At 42.3% G+C, this 27,681-nt stretch overlaps 1 protein-coding gene across 3 annotated transcripts in view; it reads left to right on the top strand.

Moving 5' to 3' along the window:
- Positions 1-1,943: 1,943 nt before the first annotated feature.
- Aadat (aminoadipate aminotransferase) overlaps positions 1,944-27,681 on the top strand; it is a 46,153-nt gene continuing 20,415 nt past the window's right edge. Inside the window, exons 1-5 of one of the 3 annotated variants that reach the window (XM_063275271.1) lie at positions 1,944-2,048; positions 14,106-14,274; positions 17,417-17,549; positions 20,501-20,575; positions 24,891-25,100. In XM_063275271.1, the coding sequence (XP_063131341.1) occupies positions 1,991-2,048; positions 14,106-14,274; positions 17,417-17,549; positions 20,501-20,575; positions 24,891-25,100 (645 nt within the window). In that variant the 5' untranslated portion in view covers positions 1,944-1,990. Of the gene's footprint in view, positions 2,049-13,151; positions 13,331-13,418; positions 13,651-14,105; positions 14,275-17,416; positions 17,550-20,500; positions 20,576-24,890; positions 25,101-27,681 lie in introns of those variants that run through there. The other 2 variants (NM_017193.1, XM_063275270.1) reach the window with 2 other exon arrangements.

Raw genomic sequence — 27,681 nt, 5'->3', positions numbered from 1 at the left:
ACCTGGTTCTTTTCTTTTACCAGACTAGGTCTCCATATACTTCCTATAGGTCCCTTTTTGTTCCTGTCAGGGATGTACCTGAATGAGGGAGAGAGAGAGAGAGAGAGAGAGAGAGAGAGAGAGAGAGAGAATGAGAATGAATAAAAAAAGAAAAAGGAAGGAAACAAAGAAAGACTCCAATAATGTTGCACTCAAATGGGATTTCCTACTTATCATTTTACATTGCATAACTAAGAAACCCACACATGGCCTTCCGGGGTGGGGGTGGGGGTGGGGGTGGTTCCCATTTGATGTGAAGATCTGTTCTTTGCTTGTTTTCCCAACTCTGCCCAAGACCACAGGGCTTATCACTTGTCCTCAACAACCTCCCTTACACTGGTGAATACATTCAGTGATGAGTCCCGGAAAACGGTTAGTTGTCTAGTCCTTACATTTCCTCTCTGCTGGCAGTTCAACTCTAGGTGACAACCCCTGCCAAGCAGTTCTTTCTACACACCCCCTTCTCATTTCAGTAGGTCTACTGGGGTGCAATAGAGTACTGAGTATCTCTGTGATTCCTCCATGCTCAAGCCATGCTTCTGTGAATATGGATGCTATTTGATTGCTTCATCTGCTTCCTCCCAGAATCTTATCTGATAGAGCAAAGATCTTCTATCTGCAAAAATGAATGTCTGTTGCAGTTATTACACAGATGCTATAACCTGTAACTAGGTCCAAGAAGGGCACAAAGAGAAAAAGACTATCCAGAGAATGGTAAGCCCCAGTCAGCCGTGGCTATTTCCTTATTTGAACCAGGTTTATAGTCTCTGCAGGATAAAGGCTCACCGTAAGCCCTGGTAACTGCTTGCCATTAGAGCCAGGTTTATGATGGATTCTTCTCTTATTAGAAAGGAATAAAGGAGGGTTGATGAAATCAACACTTGACCAGACTTCAGCAGCTGAGAAAGCAAAGTGAGCATCACCAATTCATATTGCAGGCAGGTATGATGGGTGGGGGTTGTTGCTATGTACCGAAAAACGCTTTGTAGCATATTTCATTCTCCTTTGTTTTGTTTTTTTCTCCTTATACCACATGATTTAATACTACAAGTAGATGGTACAGGCAGCAATTGACATCATAAACAACAAAAACAGTTTATGGCCTACTCCAGAATCTGTTGCTTTTCTTTCTTTCTTTCTTTCTTTTTTTCTTCTTGCTTTAATCTGATGCTCATATCTTTCCTGACACCTCAGCCCATGCACCTGAACCATTTCCCTTGTTACACAGTCAGAAAGGATGTGCCAACCTGTCATTAAAGATAGCTGCCAAGTCCTCAGGTGGGTATAGGTGTGTGGTCTGGTCGTGTTCTAAGCATTTTGACAGAGCCATAATACAAAGTAATTTGCATTTAGTTAATTGTATTCCCTTATATGTATGCGTCACCATCTACTCAGAGGTATTTTCAAAAACCAAAAGACAAGAATTCTGTTGGGGTCCAGGAACAGCCTCACAAACCACTCAGACACTGTTCTCAGTCAGCTATCCATGATTTATTGAATGCACACTCCACGACTGATTAATCAGGGACACAGCCAAGAGTTGGGATCCAAAACTTTGACAGGAAGTCCTCAGGACTGGTTTTTATATGGGGTAAACAACAAACAGGTGCAGTTGCAACATTTACGACATCTGAAGGAAGCAGTGTGCCCGACCTTTAACATTTACGACATCTGAAGGAAGCAGTGCTGCCGACCTTTAACATTTACGACATCTGAAGGAAGCAGTGCTGCTGGACCTTTAACATTTGACATCTGAAGGAAGCAGTGCTGCCGACCTTTAACATTTACGACATCTGAAGGAAGCAGTGCTGCCCGACCTTTACATTTACGACATCTGAAGGAAGCAGTGCTGCCGACCTTTAACATTTACGACATCTGAAGGAAGCAGTGCTGCCCGACCTTTACATTTACGACATCTGAAGGAAGCAGTGCTGCCCGACTTTTAACATTTATGACATCTGAAGGAAGCGGTGTTGCCCGACCTTTAAGCGGACAGGCTCAGTCTAAAGGTGAGAAGACTAGGGAATGTCCAAAGTCCAGGAGGCTCCATGACAAAACACAAGTTGTTTTTTTGTCAGGGCAAGGAACAATAGGTCAAGATTATGTGCTACAAAGTGAAGTTTGGGGGACTACGTCAGAACTATTGTCAAATTTTAATTTTTAACAAATTCCTATCCTATTGTTGGACTTTTCCGGAGATGTGAATGAACATTTGAATATTTATCTCAGATAGTACACCTATAACTGATCAAAGAAACTGTCCTACCCAAGTCTAGCTTAAAGAGCCAATGGCTTTATTGAGATTACATGCAGGGACATAGGTGAACGTTACTCTCAGAGGCATGGAAGGCTCAAACGCAGCTGCTTAACAAGATTGAAGCGTCTGCGCATACATAATCACAAAAGCTGCATCGCTGGAACTCCTGTTTTCCAGCACCCTTTATTTCCTGAATAACCTTTATGAGCCTTACTACTTTCTGAGCTTCTTGGTCCTTTTGTGTATCCTTATCTTCCTGAGTCTCCTGAGCTTCCTTCCTCCCTTCTAGAAAGAAGGTTTCAATGCCCAGGAAATATAGGGTACATACCAAATGTTAAGGAAACTAAGAAACGGTGTTCTTAGAGACTAAATCATATCTACGAGGAACAACATGAAGGATTTCCATAGCATAAAAGGAAATATCCATGGCATGGAGGAGTGTGTTTGTGCATAAAAAGTATAGGATGAACCCTTCCTTCAAGTATGAGATCATCCTACACCAGCATTGTATGGTGAGTGTCTTCTATGCTGACCACTGAATCCTCAGAGTTCCTCACAATAGGTTATCTGCCATGAATATTTATGTAACACTTGATGTTACTGATAGAGACCATTTTCACTTTGACTTTGTTTTCTGTGCTAGGTCTGTGCTAGGTCGAAATGTATGCAGCCATGCACCAAGGAGATCACCGACCAGTTTTTAAATTGGAGTAGACTTTTGCCTGGATCTAACTCTAGAGTGGACTGAGCATGAAACTGTTCAGGTTTTCATGTTCATCCAGTAGACTGAGATTTTCAGACTCTATAATTTATATTATATATTCTATATTAGATATGTTATATATAGTACATCATATAATATATAATATTACATATATATGTATATATATGATCTATGGCCTGCATCAAAATATTTTACTTCTCTAAACCTAAGCTTCTTCATCTATAATAGTGTATACATCATGAAATCAAAGGTAAAGCACTGCCTGTTACATACTAAAAATTCCATAAATATCAACTTCACTGGCATCACACTAAAATGTGTATCAAGAACCATACACATAGGGATACAATGATCACGCCTATGGCTTTTGCATTTCAAATATTCTATAAAACAAGAAGGACCTTGGAAGACTTCCGCTACCCTTTAAACTTCTCCCAGAATAAGTGGGGAATCATAATATGAACTTTATAGATTCTTCTACAGAATTCTCTAGCAAGGCAGCACAGTTCACCTGCTGCAGTAGCGTTGAATATGATTGTATTGTACAGTTGTATTGATTATGTTGCATGGGGCAATAATGGATATAATAAAAAATAACAGGAAAAGCCAGAACCCAGAGAAATAGTTCTTAGCAAGAATTTTTCCTTAGGTAAGAACAGTAAAAAATACACATTGCAAAAGCCATCTACAAAAGTCTTACTTTCTAGGACAAAGGGGATGATACTCTCAATGGTGGGCTTTCCTTACTGTCAGATAGATGATTCGGGGTGTCACAGTTTGGTGGCATGCTCGTTTTAAAGGTAATCCCTTCCACAGAGTGACTTTCCAATGGTTCACATCCTGTATGCCCTTCTGTGGTGTAACCTCACGTTACCCCACCAAAAGAGCTTTATTTTTCTACCTTACTGAATCTCAGCCTTTTCCCTGAGATTCCTTCAATTAGCTGAATGCCAGAAATGTATTCTATGCCAACATCAGATGTAATCATTAAGTGGCCTGACAGCATTAAAATGCCAAAGCCCAAAAGAAAAGACAACTATTACTCCTCCATCCCACAGCTTTAGTGGGGTTCTCAGTGCACAGCTGCCAGTCAGGCACGGTGACTCTGGGTAGCCACCAAGTCAAACGTTCAGCTCACTCAACGCCTCACCTCCACCTGGCAACAGGCCAGACATTCCTCAGAGACAGGCGCACCTTGAGAGCAGTCAACCCATAAAACTAGGGGATAACAAACTGATTAAAACTCTGTGAGCTGCTTTCTTAAAAATTAATATGTAGCCAGAAGTTTACTCAATTCAACCCGATTTACTCCCCTCTATCTAACTGCTAAAAAAGCTAGATGCTTTTTTAAAACTGCTTTCTTCTATACGTGGTTGAAATTTACTTAAGATAAACTACATGAATATATTTAGCCAAGACTGTTAACATTATTAAGAAGCATAGCAGAAACCCAATGTTAAAACTTTAATTTGAAGGCCAGTGAGACAGGAAACTGGAAAAGGAAATACCATTTGAAATGTAAATAAATAATTGTATCTAATAAAAAAAAAGATGGTATGAGGGCCAGTGAGTCAGTTTAGCAGGTAGAAGTGCTTGCCCATAAGCCTGATGACTTGAGTTTGGTCATTGGTCTCAGGAGGTCATAGGAAAGAACTGATTCCACCAAGTTGCCCTCCAACTGCCACATTTACTCCACGGCATGATTATGCTAGCTCACACTGGAAAACACACACATTTATTTTATAGTTGAGACTTTGATGTGATTGAAATTTCCCAACACTGATAGATTGGATTAACAACAATAGCTCAATAAGCAAATAATTCTTATCCATATCCATTGAAGTAAAGAGCCAACCTAACAAAATACTCAAAACTCTTTTAGCTATTGCTAGACTTAAAAACATGCAGAAACGTCGATTAAAGAAAAAGAGGCCATAAATTTAAGAGAGAACTTGGGGAGGGGTACATAGGGGGGGAAGATAATGGGAAACCCAACAAATGTTTGCAAACTATTTGTAATAGTAACATAAAGGCACAAAAAATAATAATTACAAGGAAGAAAAAGGACTTTGTCATGGTTGATCTTACTTATGAACTTGATTGATTTAGCATCCCCCAAGAAGATGTATCTCAGTGTGTATAATGGGGTTTCCAGAAATATTTAACTGAGCATTGACGAGCCACCCTGGGTATAGGTGGCACCATTCTTTGTCCTGGGGTAGCAGACAAGCCAAAAAGAAGAAAGCAAGCTGACTTTGTATGCCATGTGACCAGTCATCCCACACTCTTGCTGCCATGATTCCTCACCAAGAAGGACCCAAGTCTGGTCAACCTTGTGACACTGCAACATGATATTGTCACCTATAAAATGTGTGTGCAAAAACCACAGTAGAATATATAATCCTTATAATGAGATTAATGCCAACATCTCATTTTGGGTGCAAATTTTTAAAAAAAAGCCTATCAATGATTGGGTTTCCCCATATGAATGTAATGCGAGATCTATTGACCAAGAAAAGTGCGAATATTGGAAATACGAGTTGATACTGCACCTGAGAATCATAGAGAACCGATGTGAGGCAGCAGCTGGTAGAGAAAGTATGGGGTCCCATAGCCTAGATGTGCCTGGAAGTTGGACACACACACACACACACACACACCAATGAGGCTCAGAGCTGCAAGTAAGGAAGCTAGAGAGATGGAAACTGTGAGCAGATACTATATGCTTGGGCTGGAATGTTAAAGAGATGGGGGACTCCCAAGTGATACTAAATTTCAAGATAGAGTGGAGCATGGGAAAATTCAGGACAGAGCCAAACAAGACAAAGGCGAGTGTAATGGGCACTGAACGGAAGGGTACTAGAGAAGCTATAGATGTTATGTGGTGAGGGATCCCAGCTAAACATCCCAATAGTAGTGTGAGGTGGGATGGGCTTTGGAAGATGAGAAGTCTTCCTTTATGATGGTTAAGATGCAATAAAATCACAAGCCTCCATATCTATGAAGGCAGTTATGCAGTTCCCGCGAGAGTGAACTAGTTGCATGGTTCTCCCCTCCACTCCTTCCCACATTCCCCCACCTCTCCTACACACATTCTGACGTTCTACACCATCTGTCATGTCTTCCACCGTGAAGCCCTCAACTAAGCCAAGAAGTGGGGAGTGCCTTGCTCTTAGCTGCCATGCCTCCCCCAGAACTGTGCTCAAGAATAAACATCTCTTACCCTGTAAAGTGGTCTCAGATATTCCGTTATAACAACAGAAAACAGACTAAGACAACATGACTTTCTCTACATTCTTTCTCTTTTTTTTGTATGTCATATCTCATTACATTAATTTTTTTCCACCTGACTACCAGTGGCCCTGCTTCATTCACTAGCCTTCTCTACTCTATGTGAGCCTTATCATTTTGGAGTTCTCAAGTTGTGTGTGTGTGTGTGTGTGTGTGTGTGTGTGTGTGTGTGTGTGTGTGCATTTCAGCTAATTCTATCACTACTATTAAATTCAGGCATTCTGTAAAATTTAATGAACACTCTGTGTGGGTCAACTCTACTTGTTTCCAAACAGGGGTATACAACTTTATGATTTTAAAGGACATCTTTTTCTTATCATGTCCAACGTGGCGTTCAAATATTAGCAAGACAATGTGGTGCCTAGCCACATGGATTTTGCTATATTTTGCACAAGTACGAATAAAACAATTTCTAAAATAAATTTAAAAAGAAAAGCTAGAGGGTTCAATAAAATTCACTCAATAACTCTAAAGCCCTGGCCCTCACTCTGCATTTGTAAAAGGGATTATTTTTTATTAACTTGGATATTTCTTATTTACATTTCCAGTGTTATTCCTTTTCCCGGTTTCTGGGTTTCTGGGCAAACATCCCCCTAATCCCTCCCCCTCCCCTTCTTTATGGGTGTTCCCCTCCCCATCCTCCCAGCATTGCCGCCCTCCCCCCAACAATCTAGTTCACTGGGGGTTCAGTCTTAGCAGGACCCAGGGCTTCCCCTTCCACTGGTGCTCTTACTAGGATATTCATTGCTTCCTATGAGGTCAGAGTCCAGGGTCAGTCCATGTATAGTCTTTAGGTAGTGGCTTAGTCCCTGGAAGCTCTGGTTGCTTGGCATTGTTGTTCATAAGGGGTCTCGAGCCCCTTCGAGCTCTTCCAGTTCTTTCTCTGATTCCTTCAACGGGGGTCCTATTCTCAGTTCAGTGGTTTGCTGCTGGCATTCGCCTCTGTATTTGCTGTATTCTGGCTGTGTCTCTCAGGAGAGATCTACATCCGGCTCCTGTCTGCCTGCACTTCTTTGCTTCATCCATCTTGTCTAATTGGATGGCTGTATATGTATGGGCCACATGTGGGGCAGGCTCTGAATGGGTGTTCCTTCTGTGTCTCTTTTAACCTTTGCCTCTCTATTCCCTGGAAGGGTATTCTTGTTCCCCTTTTCAAGAAGGAGTGAAGCATTCACATTTTGATCATCTGTCCTGAGTTTCATTGATCCAGGCATCTAGGGTAATTCAAGCATTTGGGCTAATAGCCACTTATCAATGAGTGCATACCATGTGTGTTTTTCTGTGATTGGGTTAGCTCACTCAGGATGATATTTTCCAGTTCCAACCATTTGCCTACGAATTTCATAAAGTCATTGTTTTTGATAGCTGAGTAATATTCCATTGTGTAGATGTACCACATTTTCTGTATCCATTCCTCTGTTGAAGGGCATCTGGGTTCTTTCCAGCTTCTGGCTATTATAAATAAGGCTGCGATGAACATAGTGGAGCACGTGTCTTTTTTATATGTTGGGGCATCTTTTGGGTATATGCCCAAGAGAGGTATAGCTGGATCCTCAGGCAGTTCAATGTCCAATTTTCTGAGGAACCTCCAGACTGATTTCCAGAATGGTTGTACCAGTCTGCAATCCCACCAACAATGGAGGAGTCTTCCTCTTTCTCCACATCCTCGCCAGCATTTGCTGTCCCGTGAGTTTTTGATCTTAGCCATTCTCACTGGTGTGAGGTGAAATCTCAGGGTTGTTTTGATTTGCATTTCCCTTATGACTAAAGATGTTGAACATTTCTTTAGGTGTTTCTCAGCCATTCAGCATTCCTCAGCTGTGAATTCTTTGTTTAGCTCTGAACCCCATTTTTAATAGGGTTATTTGTCTCCCTGCGGTCTAACTCCTTGAGTTCTTTGTATATTTTGGATATAAGGCCTCTATCTGTTGTAGGATTGGTAAAGATCTTTTCCCAATCTGTTGGCTGCCGTTTTGTCCTAACCACAGTGTCCTTTGCCTTACAGAAGCTTTGCAGTTTTATGAGATCCTATTTGTCGATTCTTGATCTTAGAGCATAAGCCATTGGTGTTTTGTTCAGGAAATTTTCTCCAGTGCCCATGTGTTCGAGATGCTGTCCTAGTTTTTCTTCTATTAGTTTGAGTGTATCTGGTTTGATGTGGAGGTCCTTGATCCACTTGGACTTAAGCTTTGTACAGGGTGATAAGCATGGATCGATCTGCATTCTTCTACATGTTGACCTCCAGTTGAACCAGCACCATTTGCTGAAAATGCTATCTTTTTTCCATTGGATGGTTTTGGCTCCTTTGTCAAAAATCAAGTGACCATAGGTGTGTGGGTTCATTTCTGGGTCTTCAATTCTGTTCCATTGGTCTATCTGTCTGTCTCTGTACCAATACCATGCACTTTTTATCACTATTGCTCTGTAATACTTCTTGAGTTCAGGGATAGTGATTCCCCCTGAATTCCTTTTATTGTTGAGGATAGTTTAGCTATCCTGGGTTTTTTGTTATTCCAGATGAATTTGCAAATTGTTCTGTCTAACTCTTTGAAGAAATGGATTGGTATTTTGATGGGGATTGCATTGAATCTGTAGATTGCTTTTGGTAAAATGGCCATTTTAATCCTGCCAATCCATGAGCATGGGAGATCTTTCCATCTTCTGAGGTCTTCTTCAATTTCTTTCTTCAGAGTCTTGAAGTTCTTATTGTACAGATCTTTTACTTGCTTGGTTAAAGTCACACCGAGGTACTTTATATTATTTGGGTCTATTATGAAAGGTGTCGTTTCCCTAATTTTTTCTCAGCTTGTTTCTCTTTTGTGTAGAGGAAGGCTACTGATTTATTTGTGTTGATTTTATACCCAACCACTTGGCTGAAGTTGTTTATCAGCTTTAGTAGTTCTCTGGTGGAACTTTTGGGATCACTTAAATATACTATCATATCATCTGCAAATAGTGATATTTTGACTTCTTCTTTTCCGATCTGTATCCCCTTGACCTCCTTTTGTTGTCTGATTGCTCTGGCTAGAACTTCAAGAACTATATTGAATAAGTAGGGAGAGAGTGGGCAGCCTTGTCTAGTCCCTGATTTTAGTGAGATTGCTTCAAGTTTCTCTCCATTTAGTTTAATGTTAGCAACTGGTTTGCTGTATATGGCTTTTACTATGTTTAGGTATGGGCCTTGAATTCCTATTCTTTCCAGGACTTTTATGTGATAGGGATTTTAAAGAGGTATACTAATGTTAAATGAGATCCTACGAGTAGGTTTGGTTTGATATAACTAGTATCCCTAAGAAAGGAGAAAGAGACACCAGGCACATAGCTATCGCCCAAAGAAATTACTATATGAGTGCACAGAGAGAAGAAAGAAATCCACACAGTGAAGAGAATGCTCTATGAAGAAACCAAGTCAGCCAACACCTTGACCTTTGGCCTGACAGCCTCACTCCTGTGAGAAAATTGATTTCCACTGGGTAAGCTTCTTGGGAATATTTTACTATTAAACCCCTAGTAGACTCATTCCATTGTGTTTGGAGGCTATCCTCCCTATAAATAGGCCAATTTTTCATTTCACCAGCCAAATCTATCTCCACAACTTAGCCTCAATGTATGCAAATTCATACACAATTAAAAAATTCATACATGATAAAAACTCATCTGAACACAACTGTGTTTGCTTCTTTTTATTCTGTTTTTTTTCTCTGCTCTGTGGTGCTGAGAGCTGATCCTAGGGTTCTGTACACTGTGGGTGAGTGCTCTGTCACTAAGCTCGCTCTCTGTTCCTGAAGATGGTGTTTAAAAGCATGGTTATCTCTGCTTGTGGAACAAGACTCTGGTAAGTTAAAAACAAGTCTTTCTTTGTCCTCTGAGTTCTAAGAGAAGGGCTTGGGGATTTAACTATGTGGTAGAAGGCTTGCCTAGGTTAGGTCCTCAGTTCCATTACTGGTGGGGTGTAGTGTTGGGAGGGGAGGGGTTGGGGGGAGGGGAGGGGTTGGGGGAGGGGACACGACACAAAATAACAAAAGCTTTTTGAAAAATGATGACTAGGCTGTGTGTGGATTAGGCTGTGTGTGACCTCGTTTGGTTAAACTGCAACCTTGACAAAGATCACAAAAGAATAAAAGTTTCCAATCCAGCTTTGAATGTCTCTCTACTAAAACTCAACACCCCTCACCTAGCCCCCTCCCCCCACTCCCCACTCCCCACCCCATCTCTTCTCTTGAGCTTGTATCCACCTTGCAAGCAAGACACTGCCTTGTATGAAATCACTCGCCTCTTCTGCTCTTTGAGAGCAATGAATGGTCTCCACCACCCTTTAAAATTCATGACGATCCTTTGCAGAGAATAAGGATTCAATAAATGTTTGAATAAAGGATCTCTCAGCCCCTGGGTTCTATCCTCTGGCAATCCTAAGCCAAGGCTTTAAAGACTCGCCAGTAAGACCTGAGCTTTGCCTTTCACCTTGCTCCCTGGAGACAACTGCTCCTGCACTGTGCAAAGCCAGAGTCCTCCCTCTTGGACAATCAATTTTAACTTGTGACTCCAGATTGACTGTTGAGCTCTTCTCCACTTAACTCTTGACAGTCTGTGGTGGTTTGAGTGTGAAGTCTCTCCTATAAGATCACGTGTTTGAAAACTCAGTGAGGCTATTTAGGAAAGCCCTAAAACCTTTAGACAAGGAACCTCACTAGAGGAAGTGGTTTACTAGGGGCAGGCCTTGGGGTTTCACAGTCTGGTCCCAACTCTCTCAACCTGCTGCATTCCAACGGTAGATGTCAGGTAGACACTTCATTCTCTTGCCTCTGAGCTTCTCTGCCAATATGACATTATCTCCCTGAACTGTAATCCAGGGTTGCCCTCTGGTCGTTTAAGTTGCTTCTTCACAAGTATTTGGTTACAGCAACAAGAAAAAACAACTAATGTACAGCCCTTTCCCATGGATTGTGGCTATATTCTGTGGCGCGTTTCTAGAACCACGACCCCCAGCACCCCCACATCCTTTCACCTTCTCTGATGAGCCATTTTGCTTCCCGACCTGACCTGAATCATCATCAGCGTCTCAGGTATTTTGCCTGTCTAATTCCAGAATGTGGTAGTTTGAGTGGGAAAGTTCTTCATAAACTCATATATTTGAACACTTTGTCCCCAGTTGGTAAGACTGTTTGGGACTTTGGAGAGGCGGGGCCTTGTTGGAGGAGGTGTCCCTTGGAGCAAGCTACCCGGGTTTCCCAGGGAGCTCTCCCTGCCTCTTGCCTGAGAATCAAATTACAAACTCTCAGCTACAGATTCAGGGCCCTGCCTCCATGTCTGCCTGCTGCCGCTGATGGGCTAACCCTATAGAACGGTAAACCCTGAATCAAATGCTTTCTAAGTTGCCTTGGTCATGGCGTTTTATCCAGACAATATTTAAACTTAACTAAAACACAGAAAAGTCTGCATAGAAAATGCAGCAAGCTTTTTTTTTTTTTTTTTTTTTTTTTGGTTCTTTTTTTCGGAGCTGGGGACCGAACCCAGGGCCTTGCGCTTCCTAGGTAAGCGCTCTACCACTGAGCTAAATCCCCAGCCCCAGCTTTTTTTAAAAACTCTGTATTTCATGATTTGATGGTCTAAGAGTCTATGCTTTGTGTTGTGTCTTCAGAGTGTAAGAGTGCAGTAAGAGGGTGACCTTCAATGCTGAGAAGTCAGGCGAATTGTGGCGTATTTCTTTTAGCCTCATAATGGTTATAACTTCCGAAGCCCCCCTCACCAGTCTAAGGACCGTCCTCTTGAGTGGAAAGTCCCCTACCACCATGACTGTTTTAAACCACCATGGTCAAATAAAGCTGACACCTCAAGAGTCATGAGATCTCCCGTTTCCCGGGACAAGCTTTAACCCTGTGTTTTCAACTGTTCTTTAATAATTTTGGAACTCGATCACTATATGGCGCGGGCACCTCGACTGCTGAAAGGACTCCCTGAGCCCTTCACTGTGCACTCCTTTAAATAACTAAACTTAAGACAGTTTCTCTTTGTATCGTCATCGACCAGGTAATTTCGAATTTGATAATCGCTTTATCTGCACCATATCCAACACACTTTGAACCGAGCTCTTACACAGTGAAAGTTCTGCAATTCAGTGAGAGAAGAGGCTGAAAATTGAGGAGACTGAAGACTAAGTTTTCAAATTTGCGAGGGTGGGTTAACTCTCCCCACTCACTGTACCAGGCTTCTGTTTTGAAGAGTTACCTGAATTCATCTGGGTCCCCTTGAAGATTTAGGGGTAGGGATGAGAGAGGGAGCGAGAGAGAGAGAGAGAGAGAGAGAGAGAGAGAGAGAGAGAGAGAGAGAGAGAGAGAGAGAGAGAGAGAGAGAGAGAGAGAGACCTCGATACTGAGAGCGCCTCTTGGTACCCGTTGCAATGGAACAAAACCACCACCAGAGGGTAGTGAAGGACAAAGATCTTGAGACCTGAGACCTGAGATCTGTCCAGTTCCGGGCACTCATTTCAAGATCTGTCCGGGAGGGCCGGAGTGGGGGGCGTGGCCAATAGCAACGCTGTACTGCAAGACTGAGCAGCAAGGTCCAGAATCCATCCTGCTTTTAAGTGAATTCGGGCACCGATCCGATTGCTATTGTGCATCACAGCAGGGCCTCTCGCCACGCCCATCCCTGACCGATGACTTAGGTGGCCTGAGGTCAGCTGCCATAGGCCAGGACGCGGGGTGGGAGGGGGCGTGGCCGACTGCGGTCCACTCGGGTCAGATACTGCCACTCGGTGGATGAACTTTGTCCCTTCTGTCGCCTGACCCGGGCCTATTTAGATCTCAGACACTGACAGCGGCTGTTAGCCAGGCAGATTGGGTGGCACTCCGCAGCACTACCCGGAGACAGCTAACAGTGCAGCCCGAGTGATCTGGGAAGCCGTTCTCAGTGACCGACTTTTCTAGTCCTGTTCCACGCGACCAGCAGAGACATGAATTACTCAAGGTTCCTCACTGCAACGAGCCTGGCCAGAAAGACATCCCCTATCAGAGCTACAGGTGAAAAACAAAGCCGGAGCCCGCTCCGCTCTGCAAGAGTTGAGTTTTCTTAGCCGAAGCTCTGTGCGGTGCCCTGTTTTGGTGATCACCGCTAGGTCGCGCCCATTCATTCAAGTGTGAAGACAGTCTGTGAGCGTTAGTGAAGGAGGAGTTACTTAACTTTTGTTCACTAAGAGCTTGGGCCAGAGGCAAAGCAAAGCAGTGACTACTTTTGCAGGAGTATTTAGAGATGAGCCTGGGGGCCAAACATGGGGTACACCTTGCAAGAAAGGCTCTACAGGGAAGACAGGACTGGGGAATGGGAGCCAGAGGTGGAGCAGGTAGGTATTGGGCAACGGGGAGAAAGGCCTTCTGCTACTGCGGAGAGCCCTTTTTCTTGGCCATCTGCATTCTTGGATTCCTCCGGCAGTGAGGAAGCCTAGAAAAAGTTATTTTGCACTTATTTTAGACTAGCATTCAGTCTTAGCCCAGTATGCTGCTACGTCAGACTAGAGGAGCAGTAATTCAATAAACAGCAAGAATACTCTCTCGGTGGCGGAGGCCACCATGTCCAACATCAGGTACCCGTGAGGGCAAATCCAAATAGACGATGCTTCTCGCTGCAGTTCGGCCTCTTTAGAAGGAAATTTCGTTTCTGAAGGCAGAGTTATCGTGATCTAATCCCATCTTTAATATATCATATCGAGTACTAGATTCTAGTATAAGACTTGGTCAGAGACACTAACGTTCAGACCACGGGACAGTGGACGAATTTTTTTTTCCGTGTTTATCATAGTGGAGATAATGAGTAGAGCACCCAAAGACATCATCTCCCTGGCTCCTGGATCTCCGAACCCGAAAGTGTTCCCCTTTAAGTCAGCTGTCTTCACTGTGGAGAACGGAAGCACCATCCGGTTTGAAGGAGAGATGTTTCAAAGGGCCCTCCAATATTCCTCAAGCTATGGGTAAGTGTTCAATAGATGTAGGCTCATACTGGTTCATTTTCCAATGCCATTGATAAAGTGACTGAATTCTTTTGTTGATGGGGTGTACAATGATAGGGGAAGTTGGGAGAAGAAATTTTAAAATACAAAAACCAAAATCAGTACTAAATGCTTCACACACCCCAGGGACTAGCTTTCAACTTTAAATGACTGGGAAAGCCAGAGAAACATCTAGAAGAAAGTCCCATTTGAGCTGAGTATGATACTGAAAAGAACACTAGGTGAAGCATCATAGTGGGAAGAGAGAGGAAATGTATGGAACAGTCCTTGAACAATAATGATCTTTCCTATTTTAAAAGAACTAAATGTGGATGTATTGTTTTTATAGAAAATAGACTCTCTTCTCATATATTTTATCCTGAAATATGCTTTCCTCGCCACTCCTCCGTTCCTCCCCAACTCCTCTCCCATCTAGATTCATTCCCTTTCTGTCTCTCATTAGAAAAGAACAAGCTTCTAACTCAACATGACAAAATTTAAAATATAAGATGGGGCAAAAACTGTCACATTGAAGTGGGACACGGCAACCCAACAGGAAGAAAAGAATCCCAAGATCAGGCAAAAGAGCCGGGGACACACTCATTCTCACAGTCAAGAGTCCCATAAAAACACTAAGCCAATAGCGGTAATGTATGCCGAGGACCTGTTGTAGACCCTGGTAGGGCCTGTACTTGCTGTTTCAGTCTCTGTGAGCTAGTATGCACCTTTCTTAGTTCATTCAGAGAACCATGTTCTCCTGGTGTCCTCTATTCCCTCTGACTCTGACCTCTGCCTCAACATTCCGTGAGCCCTGAGGGAAGGGATTTGATGGGAAACTCCAATTTACACTCTCTCTACATAATGCCTGCCTGTGGGTCTCTGCATCTGTTCCCATCCACTGCCTCTCTGGTGATGCTGGATGCAGCGTCCCTCTCTGACTATGCCAGAGTATCATTAGAAACCATTTTGTTTTGGTTTGGTTTTTGTTTTTACCGGTTGTGTTTGATAGGTCTTTGAGCTATCTCGTCTTGGGTTTCTAGTTTACCAAGCATTGTTGGGGATGGGCTCCTGCCTATGGAGTGGGCCAGAAGTCAAATCAGACATTGGTTGGCCACTCCCACGAGTTCTGTGCAACCATTGCGTCACAGATTGTAGGTCAAAGATTTAGTGGCTGGGTTGGTGTCCACATTCCTTTTTCGGTACTCTAAAGAGTACCTTCCCATACCAGAGAAACTGAAGGCACCGCGTAGACACCAGCTGAACAGCCATTTCACTGAGTTGTGTGGGTGTTGTCCTCAGCAATGGCACCCCCTTGGCCCACAACTCAATTGAATGCAACCCAGTCTTGCCTCTGGAAGCCTCACCTGGCAACAATAGATAACCTGTTGATACTCCTTTTCTGGCATTACTAGAAGTCATCATCCCTCCCCTGTCTTTCCCTGCGGACTGTTTCACTTTCCATAACCTTTCCAAGTCTGTGGTTGTATCTTGTGTATTGATTGCTTAGCATATATCCACTTACAAGTGAATGTATCTACATGCCATATTTGTCTTTCTGAATCTGGGCTACCTCACTTGATTTTTTTTCTAATTCTATCCATTTGCCTGCAGCTTTCATGATGTCAATAATTTTAACAGTTGAGTAATTCTCTAGTGTATAAATGTGCCACATTCCCTTCAGCCAGTCCTCTGTATCAGGGCATCTAGGTTGTTTCCAGTTTCTGGCTATTAAGAATAAAGCCACAGTAAACATTGTTGAGCTAGTGTCTGGGATATGATGGACCATCTCTTGGGTATATGCCCAAGAGTGGTATAGCTGGGTCTTGAGTTAGATCCATTTTCTGAGGAACTGTAATATTGATTTCCATAGTGGCTGTGATTCCTCTATTGAGACTTCTCTGTTTAGATCTGTATTTCCATTTTGAATTGCTTCGTTTGTTTTTCTGAGATCTATTATTGAGTTCTTTATACACTTTGGATATTAGTCCTCTACCAAATAAGGAGTTAGTAAAAACTTTTCCCACTCTGTAGACTGCCATTTCATCCAATTATTAGTGTCCTTTGCTTTTCAGTTTCATGAGGTCTCACTTATTAAATATTGATCTTAGTGCCTGTACAATCTGTGTTCTGTTCAGAAAGTCTTCTCCTGTGTCAAAGCGTTCATTGAATTCTAGAGCATGATAGCTGTGTGTTGCCTGTTTTACTGGCCTACTCACCTGGTATGTCCTCACAGAATACCTGCTGGTGCTGATGGCTGGGAGACAGTGATGAGTGAGGGAAATGACAGAAGGATATGGTCTGTAGGATCCACAGGACACTCAGGCAGTGGAGGGGAACTGCAGTAGTGATCTGTTGCAGTGCTAAGGAGAAGACTGAGGGATTGAGTGTGGGGGGAAGCAGAGAGATCTGAGAGAGTCTGGCAGCTGCCTACCAGGTTCTCTGACAGGTGTCACGATGCTTCCTTTTAAACAAATACATGGCTTCTATAAATTCTAATTGCTGAACAACAAACTCAACTATACACCAAGACTTCCTTTAGCTAGTCTTCTTCCAAAAATAAAGGCTAATTTATTCATTCTTTATATAATATTTTATTAAATGTATTTGTGGCCAGGTAGGGGATAGACTAGGCTGTGTGTGTGGGGGGGTGTGTGTATGTGTGTGTGTGTGTGTGTGTGTGTGTATTATAGTCAAAATAAAAAAACGAAACATATTCTGTTTATTGAAAGCATACTGTTAAATCATGTGCACATGAATTGGGTAAACATCTAGTTTATAGTAATATTCCTAAGGTAAAAAAAAACTCTACTATGTAAAGAATGTCCTAGGGGGAAACAAAGCCTTCAGGCTTCAAATTAAATAGGATGTGGAGTCAGGCTTTTGGCTCATGGATTAAACGGCTGGCTTTATGTGACTTTCTGGCTGATTGAATTTATGTGAATCTCTTAACATATAACTCCATTGCCTCATTTTTTAAGTGAGAATACTGATGCCGCTGAAAGGCATTTGAGGGATTTTTAGATCAAATGTATAATGAGTTTGATATTAAGCCACTATTTCTTCCCTGCCTACTGTTTCTATGATTATTATGACCATAAATTTTAAAGTGCATTGTATGCCTTAGAATTCCAGAACTTCTGTCCTGGCTAAAACAGTTGCAAATAAAATTGCATAATCCTCCGACTGTCAACTACTCACCCAACGAAGGACAGATGGACCTCTGCATCACATCTGGCTGTCAAGACGGTCTCTGTAAGGTAAGAAGGGAGGGAAAATAAAAGCGGTGTGTAGAGTCAAGCACAGTCCACAATGTGGTCCTCTCCCACAAGCTACAAGGGAGATAGTTTTGTGTGCTACTAGTGTCTTTTTGTTTGTTTTGTTCTGTTTTTGTCTTCGCCTAGGATAATAAACAGGAAACTCTAAGTCAAAGGATAGGACAGGAGGGGTGAAGGTGAGGGTTGACTGCACCCACAAGCCAGGTACACATGCTTTGGGTTAATAATTGATATTAGAACTAAAAATAACCTCTCCTTTTGCATTTAGAATAGGGGAATGAATTAGCTACTATGTAGGTTACTACTAGAAGAGAAACATTTGTGATTCTATGGATCTATACTTAGAAATCCTCTCGAAGATATGACTTTCTTTGAAAAGTGACCTTTCCTTGTGGAAAGAGACAGAAAACAGTTTCTCCATTACCTGTTATAATTCCAGTCAGATCAAAGAATGAAGTCAGTTTATGTGACTTTATTACGGAGTCCATGGCAATAATCTGATTTAATATTTGATAATCTTATTTAATATTATTTGTTCCATGTGTTCCGTGGAAGCTAATTATATTTCCTATCAATTTTTATTTAGGTAAATTAACCTCATTTATACCTGGCTGTGTCAACAATAGATTTATTTTCATTTCTCTTTCATCTATTTTACTTTTTAATTTATTCCTGGAGAAATTTCATGAATACAGGGATATGTGATCATATCCCACCAATTCTCCTGAACCTACACATACATCTTCCTCCCAAATTCACATTCTCCTCTTTTTTTCTTTTAATAACTGGCTAAGTCCCACTAATATTCACCTATGTGTGCATGGGAGCAGAGCCATCTACTGGAGCATTGGAAACTACCCATGAACAAATACACCAGGAAAATGATTCTCTCTCCCCCAGCAGCTGTCAACTGCCACTAGCTCCTCCACTATGAGTGACCTCTCTTGAGAGCTCACCCCCCTTCTAATCTCTACCCTTTATTTAGTGGCACAGGTGAGGTACATCTTCCCCTTTCAACTGGTACACTTGGTTTTGTATTGGGACACCCCCACCAATAACTGTGGGAAATATATATGAAGAACTGCTCCTGTTACTTGCTGTTAGGACATGTGTCAGTCCCTCAGCTGATTCCTTTGGTGACAGGATGTCTTGTAAAGGTGGGGTCCACTAGGAACTTTTGTGAGGAGTATGGATTCTATAAGAGGTCAAAAGTTCGGAAAGAAAAATAAAGCATCAGGCCAAGTTAGAGAATAGCAGTCAATTCTTCTAGCTCAAATAAAATAGCCCTAATTTTTAGTTACTATTCAATAGCTTATGACATATAGGCTATTAAACTGGAAGAGAGACCCAAAGCAGGGACTGTGATTAGCAGGCAGTAAGATGGATTATTCTGTGACTTGTATACTATTGAGTCATAGTAGACCCTACATTTGGAATGCAGAAATGTCTACCTGTGATGAACATCAGGGTTCTTCACAATCCACACCTCCAAGCCTTGCTAAATAAACACTGTTTAGTAGTTCTGACTACTTCATGCTTTCTTACACTCCAACTCTCTCAGTGTATGGCTCTCCTGTCTCAGACTTGTGTGGCCTCTTTTAAATATCGTCCTCAGCTAAGCTCAGATATCTTGAGTGGATCTGCAGGCTACATCTGCCTGTCTTCGCTCAAGCACATGCCCACCCCTTCCATGCTCTTTCCAAATGCATCTGACCACTCTTCCGTGTAACACTGTAGCAGGATGTTTAAAGGAAGAAAGAAAAAAGAAAGCACCTAAATGACTCATCCACTCGCTCAAATATGGGCAATATTTTGGCCCTCTGTTTAAGTGATTGATACTCAAGTCTTCAGCTCCTCTTCCTCACGCCTTTGTAGCCCATGAGCATGCCCCATGGTTTTCCTTTCCTAAACACCTCACAGGCCTTCCCTAGAGTTCCACCTCTGCACCAGTGTCTATCCCTAGGACCGTATCAGTCACCTCCCAAATCCTCAAAACTGTACACATAGTTCCCCCTCTCATTAGTTTATGCTGCAGTCAGAATAATCTTCCTAACAGTGTGGTCCCTTTCTCTCCTTTCTTAAAGTCCTTATGTCGTTAGAGTCTTCCCATGGCCTGAATACTTGCATGATGTTCTCTGTCCAAACTGCCCCCTCTTCCTCCCTCCATCCTTCCTTCTGTCCCTCCCTCCCTCTTCCTCTCCCTCCTCCCCCTTCTTTCTCCCCCTCCTCCTCTTCACAGTCCACCTCAAGACCCAGAAGTCTTCCAGTTTACTAAAAAGTGCCAACTGTCACTTGTCCCTATGCCCACCCGAACATCACTTTCTCACAGAAGCTTTGCCTGGGTTCTCTGAATGCCCAAGTCCTACAGTGAGATGCTCACATTGGGCACCTGACCCAACAGCACTTGCTACTGGTCTTACCTTCTCTATTTAGATAATTATCTGATTAGCATCTAGCTCTCAGAGGATCAGCAGCATCAGGAGAGTAAGAACTCTGTCACTTTGCCAAGGATTTTTATTTTCAATACTCCCTAGTCTGACTCATAGTTGATAACCAACACATTTTTCAAGAAGCAGTAAAAGGAACCGATGAATTTTAGAAGCTAAACCAGTTATGTTCTTCTTTGTTTTTCCATTTTACCCTACAATGGAGATTAACCAACTGGTCCACAGCAAAATCCAGACTGTTAGCTAAGTTGGTAAATAAAGTTTTATTGGCACTCACATTTATTTACACATTGCTTGTGACTGCTCTCTCACAATAGAGGCAGAGATGAGCAGCTGCAACAGAAATACTATGGCTCACAAAGTAGGTGTTGCCTGGCCCTTGTATAAAAATGTCCAATGCCTCCCTAGGTCCTGGAAGTACAAAAGAAAAGATATTCTAAGAGGGGGAGCCATTCTGTGTGAGCTAACCTGTGCTTCTTTTGTTAGGTGTTTGAAATGCTCATCAATCCTGGAGACACTGTTCTGGTCAATGAACCACTGTATTCAGGAGCCCTTTTTGCAGTAAGTACACATTTTTACAAAACAGCAAGTTCTTGGCAACCCTTTAGACAATCACCTCAAAGACCTGTTTTAAAAAAGATTTCTTCCTTTGCAATAAAGCTCGATAGTGTCTTGTGTTTAAAACTTGAGTAGTTTATTACCATATCAACAAGCTATTTTGTCTTTGATCTATCATAGTAAAGTCACTTTCATTAGAATTTATCATCGTGCTTGACTTTGTGTGACAGCTGAGATCTGAGTATGTGCTATATCACTAATCACATTAACATCGAAACACTAAGGTCAAAGGTGCTGGGGTTTTTTTCTTTAAAAAAGTGCTCTTTTAGGGGACTGGGGAGATGACCTGGTGATTTAAATGTTGATTCATGCAAGGAGAGGAGCAGAGCTCAGATGCCCAGGATCCAAGGAAGTTCTGGTGGGGGTGAAGCATACCTACAGTTCCAGACCAGAAGGTAGAGCCAGGGAATCCCCAGAGCTGGCTATCAAGACTACGTGTGAGAACTCTGGATCTGATTAAGACACCCTGCCTTCATGAATAAGGGGGAGGATCATTCCCCAACATCAACCTTGGACCTACACATGCACACATGTATGTGCATTCACATACAGATGTACACCCCACACATGCCACACACACACACAGACATAGGTGGCAGGGAGGTAGAACGAGGAAAGTGTGTGGTCTGTACTAGGTTGCTTTTAGAGAGTCTTTGGTTTCCTGAAGTTCAGTGGTTATCCGGAAGCCTGTTCATATTTTTCATAACTTATTCTCAGCAGCAATGAATTGCTACTACCACACAGTCATAAGTTTAAGGAGTGGAGGGAGACTGTGTTCCCATTCCTTAGCACCAAGCAGAAATGATCAATTTGCGTTGCAGGAAATACACTTACATCTATAGCTCCACGATATGCTCTGAAACATTCAGGACAGAAGTTGTGGAGAAGGCAAAAAGAGGTTGAAGGATAGGTAAAAGTTTAAATTAGAAAGCTTAGGCAAATGGGATTATATTGATTAAATATGTTTAATGTGATCCAGGTAATTTTGGATCACATATTGTTGAGTTACGCTGTGGTTGAGTTTCAGGTAAAAGTGTTGATGATTATGTCTGAGTGCTCTGCGAATCACTTGCGTGTGTGCTTTGTGGGACTTGGTGACTTCAAATCCTACATTGTTCATAAGAGAGATGTTATCCTCCTATTCTATGTTTATGGTATAATTCGATATTTGAAATGCTATATACTATACGGTGCACTTACATTTCCAAAGAAGATTGGAGTTTATGCCGTTTTGCTTCAAAATCACAGCAAAATGAAAATATAAACAAAACAAAACATGGTATCTGCCCAAAACAAACTAAAATATAATATTTTCATCTGTAAGCCAGAGGCTCTTAAAAGGTGAGACACACTAAACATTCCCTAGTTCATACATAGGATAAAATTTAAGAGTGGCATTTTTTTTCCGAACTCAGCTTACTCCCAAACAATTGAGTTAGAGACTATAGATTTATTCAAAAGGCTTTTCTCACAATAATTGAGCAGATATCCCTAACCCTCTATGCTATCTTAGCTATTTCTCAGCAACACATCCTAGGTTTCTTGCATTTAGTCTATCCTTGGCTTGCTCTTCTTGTTCCCATGCCTGACCTCAGGGTGACTTCCTCCTCCCCCTCCTCCCCTCCTCCCCTCCCTCCTCCTCCTCCTCCCCCTTCTCCCCTACCTCTCTTCCCCCTTTTCCACACCTACCTTGTGGTGAACTCCTTCCCCTTGGTGGATCAGAAGTCCAGCCTTCCTATTTCTTCTGCACATGCATTGGCTGTTCAGCTTTTTGTTAACCAATCAGAGATAATTGCTGAGCATTCCTTACGCTGCATAAATACAGGAGATTCTTCAAAATTCATGACTATGCCTCTGTCTAGACTGTAACTAGATATCAGGGCACAGAAATCAGGGCCTGAATACATAGTGTGCAATACCCACCTACAACCTCCTATTTCTTCTTTAAAAAGGAAAGGACATGTTTAAAAGGGAATATTTCTCCTATTTCTACAATCCTCCCCCATTTCTTCTTTAAAAAGGAAAGAAATTTTTGCTAAAATTACATTATATAAAATCCACATCTAGTTTCTTCATATTTCACATCAAATGTGATTTCATTTACAAAAAATAACAACTTGTTTTTTCATTGCCAAATAGGAAAGTACAACCATGTTATATGTCAAGTTACTATAGCTCTAAACCAATATGCTGTGCTGGGCGTTTCTACTCCAATGTTAAGGTGGTGGAACTGCCTCGTACAGGAGATACGGGGGTTACGTGCCTCACCACTGACTATCAGGGTGGGCATTCCATTTTAGGAGGGCTATGTCTGGTGAGCGCCAGCAGGGAAGCACAGCTGGGATTAATAGATAATCCAAAACTGTCAGTGATACAATGAATGGTTGTGGAAACTGTTGCAGTTTTCCCCCTCAAAGAAGCATAGGAATTGTCCTCATCATATATAGAATAATTACATCGACTTGTCCATGTTATTAGGGTGGTAAAGCTGAAGGAAACTGTTGCTTCTTATTGAAAATAGATTTTAAAAATAGATTTCATTATATACTCTACCCTGATTATAGCTTCCCTTTTCTCTGCTCCTCCCAGTTCCTCCCCACCTCCCCTTCTCTCCAGATCCACTCCTTTTCTGTCGCTATAAAAAAAAAAAAAAAAAAAAAAAAAAAAAAACCAACAGGCTTCCGAAAGATAACAACCAAATAATGCAAGATAAAACATAATAAAATGAAACAAAAATGTAATATGGACGTTGAACACAGTTCAATAGGAGGAAAAAAGTCCCAAGAGCAGGCGAAAGAGTCTGAGATTTACTCTTTCTCACAAGAGTTCCAAAACGAAACAAAACCAGTAAGCCAATAGCGATACAATAGCTATACAATAGGTACACAATAGCTATACAATAGCTATACAGTAGCTATAATGTGTATGCAGACCACCTGGTGTACACCAGGCCAGCCCTGTGCCTGCTGCTTCAGTCCCTGAGCTCATATGTGCCTTGCTTAGTTGATTCAGAGAACCATGATCTCCTGGGGTTCTCTCTCCCCTCTGACAATCTTTCTGCTTCCTTTTCCAAAGGATTCTCTGACCTTTTAGGGGAGGAATCTGATGGAGATCTCAAATTTAATATTAAACATAATATTTGACTGTAGGTCTTTGCATCTGTGAAGAAAACCATTTCAACTCATATTAAGAGCTACCTAACCATTAATCTTACCAATCTGCCTGGAGGAACATAAGGTCTGATGTTGATTTTCAGCCTGATTAGCTTAACAATTACTTCTCTTCTCTTTCTCTTCTCTTTTCTTCCTTCTTCTCTTTCTCTTCTCTTCTCTTCTCTTCCTCCCTCACTCCCTCCCCCTCTCTCTCCTTCCCTCCCTCCTACCTTCCCTCCTCTTTCCTTCCTCCCTCTTCCTCTCTCCCTCTATCTCTTCTTCCTTCTTCCCACTCCTTGCACCTCCTTTCCTCCCTCTCCCTCTTCCTCTCTCTCCCCCATTCCTTACCTCTACCTCTCTCCCCCCTCTTTCTCTTTTCCTGACCACCATGATGTGAGTTGTTCTTGCCCGCTCTGCTCTCCCTGCCACAATGAATAGAAATATCTTTACCATGAATGACCATATATAAATCTTCCCTTTCTTAACTAGTTTTGTTCAGGTGCTTTGTCACAGCACTGCAAACCACATATGATGTTGCTCCAAATTGCCCATAAATGCTGGTGAAACAGTTTGATTTCTTGTAAAATAATTCAGGCAGTAGGGGCAAGTCTCAAGCACTAGCAGCTACCGAGCCTTATTTCTCTCATACCACACACCCAGCACAAGGCTACTGCAGCTCGCTCTGTGGCATCATTCTTCCAAGCCCCAGGTTCACAGAAGCACCGTGCGTTTGGAACATTGCCAGACAACCAAGAGCTGGTATTTTAAGGATTCTGCTTTGGCTAAAAAGAGCACATCATTGCTGCTCACCTTTTGTGAACCAGAATAAGACATGCATGACCAAGTTTAACATAAATGAGACAGGGAAATACAAGCCTCCTCGTGGGAAGAGACGGGGAGCTATTGCTGATCTCAGAGGAATAAGAGCATTATAATATACAGCTCAACCGCCTGAAACACATGTTTACAAGGCCATGAATAGTACAGTTCTTCATTATATATATTTTCATTATATATATATATATATATATATATATATATAAAAGAAACTGGGCTTGCATTTTATAATCATGTTACATTCTTGGGCTTTCCTTTATTCTCCACAGATGAAACCACTGGGCTGCAATTTTATTAGTGTCCCCAGTGATGACTGTGGGATTATTCCAGAGGGTCTCAAAAAAGTACTTTCCCAGTGGAAACCAGAAGATTCCAAGGATCCCACAAAAAGGACTCCAAAATTTCTGTATACTATTCCGAATGGCAACAACCCTACAGGCAACTCGTTGACTGGTGACCGCAAGAAAGAAATCTATGAGGTAATTACAAGACGGTGACCAGAATGCATTCTGGTTTCTTGATTACCTTTTGAAAAGTCTTAAATTCAAGTTGCTTTTCTTACTACCCACTTTAATTTCAGGGAAGATACCTTTTAATAAAAAGGACTCATTCATCTATGTCAGGGTTCCTACCAAAGTGATACACAAGAAATTGCCACATCTTTTGTCTCTGAAACTTATTTTTCCTTAATCTGTACTTTAGTACATGAAAAATGGCATTCTTGGGCACCTGGTATGCGTACACACTTGGTTTTCGTTATTGGATGTTTGTGTTTGCACTGAACTTTAGATCTGCTTGGTCTGTCTGCTACTCATTGTCAGTTCAGGCACCAAAGAATCTTTTAGAAAACAATTTCCAAGATCTCTGTAGGTACCTACACTGTCTCATATTTTTGCCAATTTTAATATAAAGCATATGTGGAGCTATACATAAATCTGGAGAAAAAGAGTATAACAAATATGCCTTCTGTAAAATCTTGCTGCTGGACCTAAGTGAGTCCCTAACCTTTCCCTGCAAACTGTTTTTAAAGTAAGTGTTAAGCCCCCATTTAACTACCTGGAAACCTAATTGTGTGCATTGAAATCGCAGTCAGATTCCAACCAGTTTCCTCTACTTGGAAAATATAAGTGTTCCAGATATTGCTTTGATATTTATATACTCTTTTATAGTCCCTGGTGTACAGTGGCGTGTGAAGCAGCAGGAGGGAGGCCTTGTACAAAAGGGAGTTTCTTTGGGGGAAGGGGAGGAGACATGAAGAAGGGCTAAAGGCAGAGAAAGGGGGACAGAGAAAGAGGAAGAGAGGAAGAGGCCAGCCAGAGAAAAGTGGAGAGAGAGAGAGAGAGAGAGAGAGAGAGAGAGAGAGGAAGAGAAGGGAGAGGAAGAGAAGGGAGAGGGAGAGAAGGGAGAGGGAGAGAGTGGAGGAGGAGGGTGAGGGAGAGAGAAGAGATGAAGAGAGAGGGAAGGAGAGAAAGAGGGGGAGAGCCAGTGGGAGAAGGAAAGGGAGGGAGAGAGGGAGGGAGGGAGGGAGGGAGGGGGAGGGAGGGAGGGAGGAAAGAAGGAAGGAAGGAAGAGAGAGAGAAAGAAAAATGATTCCTTCTTATAAGCTAGGTTGGTTAGCACCTGGTTCTCTGTTGGGTGGATAGGTGGAGCCTACAGGAATTACTCACACCCAGAGTTCAGTCCTGATTTCTATGTACTATCTACATATTCCCCTAAGATAGCATTATCCAATGCCATCGTTATAAATTTCATTTTCCATAAGATGATTTCTGCCTTGGTCAGCTCCATCTCTTCCCTGAACTTCAACTTGTGAAACATTGTGCTAGCTCCATAGATGTCCAATAGCATTTCAAACTTAACCTGGCCCAAATAGAACTCCTGGCTTTTCCCTAGCCTCAGCCCTAAAACTCTCATGTACAACCAACCCCTCCATGCTCTCCAGCCTTATAAATGAGGTTCATGAACAATTACCTTCTTTTTTCTTGTTCTCTTCTCTCTTCTCCCCTGTTATATCCAGTCCATCCTGTGGACTCCACGGTTAAGATTTTCTAGTCAGTACTTCTGTTCCACCATTGCCCCCAGCCCCACTTCCTGTTCCACTGTCTGTCCACACTGTATGATAGCATGAGATCATCACTTGCATCATCACTCACCCTGTTGCATTTGGCTCAGAGTGTCTAACTGGCCACTGAGTTTGCACTATCAGTTGTAGCCCCTGCTGTTTGGAAAATGAAAAGGCAGCCTTGTAGCTTTCCAAATTCTGTATGATGCCATCACTTGCTCTGTCTCTCTTTCTATCTCCCCCTCCCCCTTCCCCCTCCACTTCCTTCCTCCCCCCAAAACCTGCATCCCATATGCCAAAGTCATATTGTACTCTTCTGTCTCTTAGCCATCCCAAGTTTTTGTTCACCCCCCCCCCAATCTCTGCTTTCATTCATCCCTTGGTCTATAGTTCTCCTCCTTAGTATTTGTGCAGCTAGTTTATTCTGATCATTTTGAGTTCTAATCTTATCTTGTTGGGAAGAGCTCCACAGAGGTTTGGTTTGAGTAACTATCTGCCTTAGCTAGGGTTTCTATTGCTGATGGATCGCCAGGACCAAAGCAACTTGGGAAGGAAAGGGTTTATTTGGTTTAAGCCTGCTTCCACATCACAGTCCATCATCAAAGGAAGTCAAGACAGGAAATCAAGCAGGGCAGGAACCCAGAGGCCATGAGAAGTGCTGCTTACTGGCTTGCTCCCTGTGGCTTGCTCAGCCTACTCTCTTATACAACCCAAGACCACCAGCCCAGGGATATAACCACTCACCATAGACTGGGCCCTTCCATGTCATCCACTAATTTAAGAAGTGCCTTACAGCTGGATCTTATGGAAGCATTTCTCAACTGAGGTTCTCTCCTTTCAGATAACTCTAGCTTGTGTCAAGGAGACATAAGACTAGCCAACAAGTGATCTTGTCACTGCCTTCAGCTGTGACCACTACTTAAATGGACAGTTTTTAATTACCCAACTGACTTGTTCACATCTGTCTTCCATGAGAAAAAGAGCTTTAGTAACTCATT

Source organism: Rattus norvegicus, chromosome 16, assembly GCF_036323735.1.
Source record: "Rattus norvegicus strain BN/NHsdMcwi chromosome 16, GRCr8, whole genome shotgun sequence".
Lineage (NCBI taxonomy): Eukaryota > Metazoa > Chordata > Mammalia > Rodentia > Muridae > Rattus > Rattus norvegicus.
Note: the sequence above shows the minus strand (reverse complement) of the source record. Positions and strands in the feature narration are given on the sequence as shown.